The sequence below is a fragment of the Varanus komodoensis genome, unplaced genomic scaffold, assembly GCF_004798865.1.
Source record: "Varanus komodoensis strain SLA01 unplaced genomic scaffold, ASM479886v1 scaffold20_1, whole genome shotgun sequence".
Taxonomy (NCBI): domain Eukaryota; kingdom Metazoa; phylum Chordata; class Lepidosauria; order Squamata; family Varanidae; genus Varanus; species Varanus komodoensis.
In genome coordinates this window covers 1-11,062 of record NW_025335587.1, presented here as the reverse complement: position 1 = coordinate 11,062, position 11,062 = coordinate 1, and the positions used below count along the sequence as shown (strand labels likewise).

The 11,062-nt window shown below is 42.2% G+C and overlaps 1 protein-coding gene across 1 annotated transcript; it reads left to right on the top strand.

Moving 5' to 3' along the window:
- Positions 1-1,456: 1,456 nt before the first annotated feature.
- Positions 1,457-11,059, top strand: LOC123023504 (cytochrome P450 4A6-like; the record flags this gene model as incomplete). Its single annotated transcript, XM_044430328.1, has 6 exons — positions 1,457-1,630; positions 2,606-2,750; positions 6,396-6,440; positions 9,604-9,731; positions 10,174-10,304; positions 10,966-11,059. Coding segments are annotated over exons 1-6 (717 nt in total), but the record flags the coding sequence as incomplete, so codon positions are not given.
- Between the last annotated feature and the right edge of the window lie 3 nt (positions 11,060-11,062).

Genomic DNA, 11,062 nt, shown 5'->3' with positions numbered 1-11,062 from the left:
GAGGTAGCATACAGCCATAAGGACTAGCAACCAGTGAAAGCCTCCTCCGCCACAAATTTGTCCCTAATGGATGGCCATATTACATATTACAGAAGAGAATTCCATGCTATGTGATATGAGACCCAGAGTTCTAATATTATGAAAATTTTTTTAACTCCTTTTCACTTTCTCTGCACCATGCATAGTTCACCATTTTGTATTATGGAAGCCGCAATTTCATGGTGAACTATAGTTGATCTGCAAAGGAAAATGTCTGGCAATCAGGGGACTGAATAATAGGGAAAATGCCTTGGCCTGACTATCCACAGAGGTCCCTTTGCAAATAGCAGACCAAACATTTTCAAGATCTTCTTTCTTTTCCTTTCTCATTAGGAATTGCATCGGACAGCAATTTGCCATGAATGAGATGAAAATAGCTATTGCAATGACCCTGCTTTGCTTCGAAATCCTTCCAGATCCTGCAAATCTTCCTATTCCCATCTCCCAGATTGTCCTGAGGTCTGAGAATGGGATACATCTTTTCCTAAAGAAACTCAGATGATATTGGACAATTCTTCAGGAAACCTTTTCTTCTTGAGCTTATGTAAAGAAGTTGGCCCTCTCCAGCGGATCCACCTCTGCCCAGGGAGCCCCAGCAAGAGACTACAGTCAATGTTTTTAGCTGCTGTGTCCCACACTGAGCTGAATGTGTTCACAATGTGTGGGTTTTGCTCAAAGACATACATCTAAACAACAATTTTGCTAAGGGGTGGCCTAACTAAAGAATAAAAAGGGTAAAAGTTTAGTAACAGAATTTCTGTTCATGAAAGTATGTAAGAGGCAAATCTGTTGTTCAGTCACACTTCATAATCATATTGATACAGAACCTGGTTTGAAAACTGCATTCTTTTGATCACCAAGCACCTTCTCTAAGATAAGTGGTTCCTTCAAGATTAAAATATGGCATCTGTAAAAGATGCCACGAGAAACTTGGTATTTCATTTAGGGAGGCAGACTCACCCTCTTGGCCCAGGTAAGTGGCAGCGATTGCATGATGAACACATTGCTGTCAACATTTGCATCATTGCTGTAAAGCTTGTGATTTTTAAAAATGTGATGTGGAGCAATGGAGTGTAATATCTATAGTTTACACTCTTAAGCATCTCTCTTAATTGAAGCAGGGCAAAAGCTAGATGAATTCAGAATGAAACAGCAAACTTTGCCCAAGGTTATTACGGGCTGGGAATGTTTGGACAAGGCCTATGCAAAACGATGTTGCATCAGCAGAGTTACCTGAGACATAGGTGTGGACTTAGTGTTGATCTCACAGACTATTGGCTGCAGAAGCTCTCTGTGGACAGACTTAAAAGAAGGGAAAAACACACATGGTAACAAGGAACAAGGAACTCTGCTCTTCCAGAAAAAGAAATTTGCTCTTCATCATTCCAGAAATACTCTCATCATCATCATTTTCTCCATGGAGGAAATGGGAAGCCTCTCTTCCCAGCTTATGCTTTTATGCGCTGGGTTCTCTCTTCTTTACATGCTGATGAAAACCATTCAGTTCTATTACAGAAGACGAGCACTGCTCAAGGCTTTTGAAAAATTTCCCGGCCCCCCCAGCCACTGGCTTTATGGTAATGTTCACCAGGTAAGAAGAAAATTGGTGAGCTGGAAATTGAGGGAGGGAGATATGCTAGATCAGGGCAGTTTTCTTTCATAAGTGTGTGTGGGAGAATGTGTGAAAGAGAGTGACCGAGCATGAGAGAAAGGGAGCACACTTCAATTTCTGGTTTGTCTTCAAACTGCTTAAAGACTTTTTAATGGACCGCTGCTGTTACAAGGGATCTTGTTAAATGTTGTCTTTGAAAAAGATTGTTCTAACATCAGCAAAAGTGGTGGGGTTGGGGGAAAACGTGTTCCTCCAGAGGCCAGGCAAAGATGCTGGATAGCTCCTTCAGGCCAGGTGTTTCTTTTGCGTGCCTTCTATGCCAGGTTGGACATGGCTTCTTTCCTGCTAAGGGCAGTCTTCTAATTGAAGAGCTTCTGGAGGACCGTTTGTAGCCATCCTCTGTTCCAGACTCATGGAACTCCCTTTTAGACCAAATTCAACTTCTGAGAAGCTCTCAGAAGCTGTATTCAATGGTAGACAAGGCCAAAGGAACCCCCCTCTCCCGCAGTACTGGCATATTTTAGTTTCAAGCTCTTATTGTCATTAATTAAGCCTTAGACCTTTTAAATTTTTCGGAATGGGGGAATGGTATACTAGATGGCTGAACTGGAGACCCATTTTGGCCAATAAGGATGAACTTCAGCACTCCTGATTGATTGGAAAGCCTGTCCTGTCCAGGTTGACTTTCGGAAATAAAGAACTATAAGGAAAGCTGAACACTTAGCACCTGGTCAGCAGAAAGCACCATCATTGTTCATAAATTTGCATCTATATTTAAATTAGCACATGCAAATCACTACCATCTTTCATTATCGTTTTTAGAAGTTGGTTAAGTGGCCATTTTACCCATTTCCTCAGTGCAGGAATTACTGAAATCAATCTATAGTCTGTGTAATTATTCAAGGTTCAGATGAATATTGTGCTTCAAAGAAAATGAAATTCCCATCTTTTCAGATAACCAGCCACAGAGAGGAACTGGATATCATGTTGAACTGGGCTGAGCAATTCCCTTATGGTTTTCCCAGATGGTTTGGTGGCTTTATCACTTCCTTAGTTGTTACCCACCCCGATTATGCCAAAACTGTGTTTTGCAGAGGAGGTAAGTGCATTCCCTTGAGAATTAATTATTAATATGTAGTTACAAATATATGGAGATACAATAGACTCTCGGTTAACCAGAACTCAAGCAACTGGCAAAAAAGAAGAAATAATACTTATAAAAATAAAATCAATTTCCAGCCAAAATGTAAGTTGAACCCGCATGCCACATGCCACACTGTAAGCCCACATTTGTCGCCTACTTCCGCCAGTTCATCATGTGTAAACATACCCGTTTTGGGATCTATCGCTATTCAAATTTTGTGTTCTCACCCAACCCCAAATATGGTCCCAAGGAATAAGCATAAAGCATAGTGTTTACCCTCAAGCTGAAAATGGAAATAAGCAAGAGGCTTGAGAAAGGCGAGAGTCATGCAGTGCTCATGGGGGAGTTTAATGTTGGTTTGTCAATGATCTATGACATTAAGGCTCAGTCACAGAAGACAGAAATTTGTCTTGAGTTGTCTTAATTTGCTTTTAGTTACTGTATTTTAATATTAATATCAAGTCAGCACAGAGTTTATGGTATGGTATGGTGTAAGGTATAGCATTATTTAGGCCAATTTTTAATAGTAACTCTCAAGTAACCAGAAATTACATTTATCTGGCATCTACCAATCCTGTGGGTGCCAGTTAACTGAAAGTCAACTGAATTAAAAAAAAAAAAAAAGCTTCAGGATAATTCCCTGTGAACTTAAATAATGTTTATGTAAACACCTGGCCATTCTTCATGCAGCAGAGAAAGCGAATGAACTGACCGACCAGTAGAGGGTGTACATTCACCTTGGTTGCTGTTTAGCGCAGTCAGGTCTGACCCATCACGACCCCATGGACAACATTCCTCCAGGCCTTCCTGTCCTCCACCATCCCCAGGAGTCCACTTAAGCTCACACCCCGACTGCTTCAGTGACTCCATCTAGCCACCTCATCCTCTGCCGTCCCCTTCTTCTTTTGCCCTCTATTGTTCCCAGCATTAGGCTCTTCTCCAGGGAGTCCTTCCTTCTTATTAGGTGGCCAAAGTATGTGAGTTTCATCTTCAGTATCTGGCCTTCTAAAGAGCAGTCAGGATTCATCTCCTCTAAGACTGACTGGTTTGATCTCCTTTCAGTCCAAGGGGCTTGCAGGAGCCTCCTCCAGCACCACAATTCAAAGGCCTCAATTCTTTGGCACTCAGCCTTCCTTATGGTTCAATTTTCACAGCCATAGCCTTGACTATACGCACTTTTTTGGCAGGGTGGTGTCTCTGCTTTTTAGTATGCTGTCTAGATTTGCCATAGCTTTCCTCCCCAGGAGCAAGTGTCTTTTAATTTCTTGGCTGCAGTCCCCATCTGCAGTGATCTTGGAGCCCAGGAAAAAGAATCTGTCACTGCCTCCATTTCTTCCCCATCTATTTGCCAGGAAGTGAGAGGATCAGATGCCACAATCTTAGTTTTCTTAATGTTGAGTTTCAAGCCAACTGTTGCACTCTCCTCCTTCTTGATGAGATCTCTAGTCTTTCCTATTCTATTGTTTTCTTCTATTTCTTTACACTGTTCATTGAAGAAGGCAATCTTATCTCTTCTAGCTATTCTCTGGAATTCTGCATTCAAATGGGTTTATTTTTCTCTTTCTCCCTTGCCTTTTGCTTCCCTTCTTTCCTCAGCTATCTGTAAAGCTTTCTCAGACAGCCATTTTGCTCTCTTGAATTTCTTTTTCTTTGGGATGGTTTTAGTTGCTACCTCTTGTACAATGTTGCGAACCTCCATCCATAGTTCTTCAGGCACTCTGTCTATCAGATCTAATTCCTTAAATCTATTTGTCACTTCTACTGTATATTCATCAGGAATATAGATCATACCTGAGTGGCCTAGGGCTTTTCCCTACTTTCTTCAATTTAAGCCTAAATTTTGCAACAAGAAGCTCATGATCTGAGCCACAGTCAGCTCCTGGTCTAGTTTTTACTGACTGTATAGAGCTTCTCCATCTTTGGTGGCAGAGCACATAGTCAATCTGATTTCTGTGTTGACCATCTGGTGAGGTCCATGTGTAGAGTTGTCTCTTGGGTTGTTGGAAGAGTGTTTGCTATGACCAGCATGGTCTCTTGATGGAATTCTGCCAGCCTTTGCCCTGCTTCATTTTGTACTCCAAGGCCAAACTTGCCTATTCTACCGGTTATCTTTTGGCTTCCTACTTTAGCATTCCAATCCCCCATTTTTTGGTGTTAATTCTAGAAGGTGTTGTAGGCCTTCAAAGAACCGGTCAGCTTCAGCCTCTTCAGCACCAGCGGTTGGGGCATAGACTTGGACTATTGTGATGTTGAATGGTTTTCCTTGGATTTGAACTGAGATCATTCTGTCATTTTGGAGATTGTATCCCAGTAGTGCTTTTTCTACCCTTTTATTGACTATGAAGGCTACTCCATTTCTTCTGAGGGATTCTTGCCCGCAGTAGTATACCTGATGGTCATCCAAATTAAATTCACCCATTCCTGTCCATTTTAGTTCACTGATTCCTAAGGTGTCGATTTGCAGTCTTGTCATCTCATGTTTGAGCACATCCAGCTTACCTTGATTCATAGATCTTACATTCCAGGTTCCTATGCAATATTGTTTTTTACAGCATCAGACTTTTCTTTCACCAGCAGAAAATCCACAACTGCGTGCCCTTTTGGCTTTGACCCAGTCGCTTCATTCTTTCTGGTGCTACTAGTACTAGCCCTCTGCTCTTCCCCAGTAGCACACCGACCTGTGGGGCTCATCTTCTGGTGTCATATCTTTTATCTTTATGATTCTGTCCACAGGATTTTCATGGCAAGGATACTGGAGTGGGTTGCCATTTCCTTCACCAGTGGATCACCTTTTGTCAGAGGCCTCTGCTAGGGCCTGACCATCTTGGGTACCCATGCACTACACAAGCCCCTTCACCACAGCAAGGCAGTGTTCCATGAAGGGAATTCACCTTGGTGACCTCCACTAAAATAAGAACTGCTTTAATCCTCCTGCCTTCTTGCACTACATCTTCTTTTCGAAAATACAGTTTCAGTAGAGGATTCAACTATTCTCAGCAAACTACAAGTCTATCAAAACTAACCTAGGAAAAAGCCTCACTGAGTTTCGTATAACTTCTAAGTAGACTTGTATGAACTTGCATGACATATTGAAGAAGCATAGTAATTGTTGTGATTTTCTTTTGTTTACCTCCTAACAACCATCACAGTCACTTGCAGTGATGAAAATATGCCAGTTCCAGTGAAGCTATTAAACCTTCTATGGTAGGATTGTAGAGGTGGACAGCCTAACTAAATAATTGTGCAAAGAAAGCTCTCTGTGTCCCAATCATTTTTTTGTTTATATACAAAATATTTATGCAATTATTATGGAAGATGGGGGTTAGGTTAATGGAAATGAGGTTTCCATGGGCAGCAGAAAGGAAGAACCCTATGCCCCCCAATCCCCCTCCTCCCTCCTTCCCTCCTTCCCTCCCTCTGTATCTATCATGTCTATCTAGCTATGCAATAGACACACTTCCTCAGATTTACTATATATCTCATCCTTCTTTCAATTACAGACATATTTCCAGCATGGACATCAATGCACAAGATGTTAAGTCTTACTGTAGATCTTTCTTTGCAACACTAAATGATATGTTTGTTTGTTTGTTTTTTAAGATTCCAAGCCAGCATTCAGCTATGAGCGTTTGATTCCTTGGATTGGTAAGCATGTAGAAATTAAAGCTCTTTAATGTGGCCTGGATGCTTTTAAATATGTATTGATGCTTTACAAATGTTAAATGTCTTCAAGGGCTTTTATGTCTAGAACAGGATTTTAATGTCTAGAATCAAACCCCAAAGTAGAAGAAAGAGGTTGTATAAAGAGACACACTCTTCCAAGACACTTTGGATTCCACTAGAAAGTGTGATCTCTTTAGTTTCCAGAACTGTCCTAATTACATTACAGTAATGCATCACAGATGTTGCTCTACTCTGTTGGAACACTAATCTGCCCATTCTGAGAATGTGATGATCTTGATATAACATGGAGATCCAGTTTAGTTGTTAAGAGTGTGGAACTGAGACTCAGGAGATCTGGGTACTAGTCCCCACTCAAGCATGGAGTTAGCTGGGTGACTTAGTCGCAGACTCTCAATCCAGCCTACCTCACAGGGCTGTTGTTTTGAGAATAAGACTGAGAGGAGGAGCATATTATGTAAGCCACCTTGAGTTCCTTGAAAGAAGAAAAGGTGGGATATAAATATGAATATGAATAAACAAATATAACATGTGACCATTGATAATGATAATTGATCTCATAAAGTTTAATGATTTATTATTTATTTATTTAAAGTTTTTATATGCCGTCCCCATTGCTACATAGCCTTGGGACAGCTCACATCAACAAATAAATAAATAAAACAGTACAATTAAAATTACAATTAAAACTTGGAAACACACTGGCTGCACAATTAAAACTATAAATATTAAAAATTATTAAAATACTGTTTGAATAAAAGGTCTTGGCCTGGCGCTGGAAAACAAATAACGATGGTGCCAGGCGGACCTCTCTGGGGAGCGCATTCCACAGATGGGGCGCCACCGCAGAGAAAGCCCTCCTCCGGGTACTTTGCTTCCTAATATCTCTTATGGAAGGCTCCCAGAGGAGAGCCCCTACTGCCGATCTCAAGGGGCGGGAGGGCAAATATGGCCGCAGGCATTCCTTCAGGTATCCGAGTCCCAAGCTGTTAAGGGCTTTATAAGTAATGACCAACACCTTGAATTGAGCCCGGACTTCGATGGGAAGCCAGTGAAGCTGGTAGAGGACTGGGGTTATATGAGAATAACGCCCAGTCCTCGTCAGCAACCTGGCTGCTCTAATTTGCACCATCTGAAGTATCCGGACTGTCTTCAAGGGCAGCCCCACGTAGAGCCATTACAGAAATCCAACTGGGAAGTAACCAATGCATGTGTCACTGTTGCTAGGCAGTCGTCCTCCAGGTAGGGACGCAGCTGATGGATCAGCTGAAGCTGATGGAAAGTGCTCCTCGCCACCGCTGACACTTGACTTCCAAAGTCAGCTCCGGGTCAAGGAGCACTCCCAAGCTGCAGACCCTGTCCTTCAGAGGGAGTGCAACCCCATTCAGGACAAGATCCAAGTCACCTACCCAGGAGTTCAAACTACCTACCATCAGGATCTCTGTCTTGTCTGGATTGAGCTTCACTTTATTGGCCCTCATCCGGCCCATTACCTCAGCCAGGCACCGGTTCAGTACAACCACTGCCTCACCTGGATTGGTTGAAAAAAAGAGGTAGAGCTGGGTATCATCAGCGTACTGATGATTCCACAGCCCACACCTCCGGATGACCTCTCCCAGTGGTTTCATGTAGATGTTGAAGAGCAAGGGGGACAGAATAGATCCCTGCAGAACTTCATGGCATAGCTGCCATGGCGCAGAGCCATAATCCCCAGCACCACCTTCTGGAATCAGCCATTGAGATAGGAGCAGAACCACTGAAAAGCAGTGCCTCCGACCCCCAGTCTTGCTAGCCTATCCAGAAGGATACCATGGTTGATGGTATCGAAAGCTGCTGAGAGGTCCAGGAGGACCAAAAGGGACGCACTCCCCCTGTCTCTCTCCCTGCACAGGTCATCATACAGGGCGACCAAGGCAGATTCAGTACCATACCCGGGTCTGAAGCCAGACTGAAATGGGTCCAGATAATCAGTCTTATCCAAGAGAGCTTGGGAGTTGTCCCGCCACCACCCGCTCCAGCACCTTGCCCAAAAACGGGATGTTGGCCACCGGTCTATAATTGGCGGCCATCTCTGGATCCAGGAACGCCTTCTTTAGGACTGGCCTGACCACCGCCTCCTTTAGAGGGGCAGGCACCTGGCCGTCCTTCAAAGAGGCATTGATGACCTCCTGGATCCAGGAACCAATCCCGTGTTTGGCTTTGGATAGTAGCCACGATGGGCAGGGGTCCAGTACACAGGTGGTGGTATGTACTAGTCCAAGCACCTTGTCCCATGATGCCCTGAAACCTGCATATTACTTCTTTTGCCAGGGTCAAATAACACATGATAAGTCACATTAGAATAGAGGATAGAATAGAGGATCACACAAAAAAATGTGCAAGCTAAGAATTAATTTGCCCTTAAAGTTTAGACTTAGGCAGCGAGGCCATTTCTGGATTCCAGAATTGATATCACAAAGAGTTCTTACTCTATATCATATGACCAATTTATATTGATATTAGCAAATATCCTAATATGGGTATGAATGCACAGATACTAAGGAATGGCCAGTATTATAATTTAGTCCCCTGAATAACACAAGGGTAGAATTATACAGGACTTATTCCAATAAATTCTGTGGTGAGATGAAAAGGTCAAGAAACCCTTGTTCTTGGATCATATAGGCAAAAACAGTTTCTCTGTTGGGTAAAGTTCATAATTCCAGGCAGAAATAAAGTTACCTATTAATCCTAAGACAGCCTGCCACCGTGTGCAGGAACTCTGCAAATGGAGAAAGGAGATGGTTTTCAGAATAGCATCAGAAGTGACATGATGGACCAGTTCCAGCCCTTGGTGTTCACATGGGTCCACTTCTTTTGTCCTGCTATTAACTCTGGCCAAACACATTCTGTTAGGCTTTGAAGCAATGTAGAATCCAGCAAAAGTGATTCAGCAGAGGTGCCAGAAGGATAGATTTGCACACTGCATGCATTAATGGGCCCTATCTTCATACCTTCAAGACTAGGATAACGGTCTGTTAATCTTTAGTGCAAACAAGCATTTGCATTAAAATTAAAATTAACAATGATTTGCTATGTTCCTGTACAGTCCAATTTGTCTTTTGCTCTTTGCTCTTTGTTCACAAAGGGAAAGGCCTACTGATCTTAGATGGACCTAAGTGGCAACAACACAGGCGATTATTAACCCCGGCTTTCCATTATGACATCTTGAAACCCTACCTGGCAATAATTAGAGATTCAACCCAAGTGATGCTGGTAAGCAACCAATTCTCAGGATATAGAGCCAGCTGGGAACAACGTGTGTGACAGAAGTCTCAGTATGGATGCACAGCTTTTCTTAAACCTCTTCCATTAATGTCTTGCAGATTGGTAGACTTTTTTCATTCCCCTAGCCATTTCATAGAATTGGATTTTTAAGGGTTGTATTATTTTTTTCGCATGCACTAATGTGCACTTGTACTAATATGAATTTGCACTAATCTGCATTGGTTCACATAAACATTTGTGCAAATCCTCTACCCCCAGACTAAAGCAAAACTGATCGATGGGTCTTTTGTAACATATTCTGAACCTTCAGCTTTATCATAGTAACATAATTGAAAATGGAGACTTTTTCAACATCCTTTTTTTTTAAAGTAGATCTTGCTTTCAGGCCACCTAAATGACTTAATCTTTCTCATTCTATTTTCCACATCAGAATAAATGGGAGAGGCTGATCAGAGAAGATCCTACAAAGTCTCTGGAGATGTTTGAACATGTCAGTTTGATGACTCTTGACAGCATCATGAAATGTGCCTTCAGCTACAAAAGCAACTGCCAAACTGATAGGTCAGTACTGTCAGATTCTAAAAGAATTGTCCTTGGGTAGTATGGATCATATTTGCATTGGAGAGGTACACATTGTGTTAAGTCAGTTCTGTCAGGAATCTTCCATCCTGTTGCCCGCTCATTGATGAAACTGGAATTGTATAACTCGAGTTTGTTTTGCTTGTGCAGATGGGCTAATGTGTATTAGTCAAGGTGCACTGTTATTCTTACATCACATTTATATTTCACCTTCTTTTCCTCATGTGAGGATCTCAAGGCAATGTACACATCTCCATTTTATCTTCACTGTAGCAATCCTGTGAGATGGGTTGGGCTGAGAGTGACTGATTGGTCCAAAGTTATCCAGAAAGCTTCCTGGCCAAGTGAGGACTAGAACCTGGATCTCCTGGGTCCCTGGGTCAACATTCTAACCACCACACCACACTGGCGCTCATTGCCTAGTAGCATATTAACACAAGGGAAAATTAGCATACATACTGCTAAAAGGGAAAAACAAGTTGGCAGAGTCCATGTGACTTTGAAAAAATCAGAAAAAGCTGATTTGCTGTAGAATCAAATTCATAAGTCAAATCCACAGAAATTCAAACTCAAATTAATTGCACATTTCTCCTGAATCCCTAGCGTGTATACCTGTAAACATTTCTGTTGTTTTTCCCTCCAGTGAACTGGATTATTATGTCAAAGCTGTGTCTGATCTGACATATCTATTATTTCGGAGAATCACCTCTGCATTACTTCAGAATGACCTTGTCTATTCT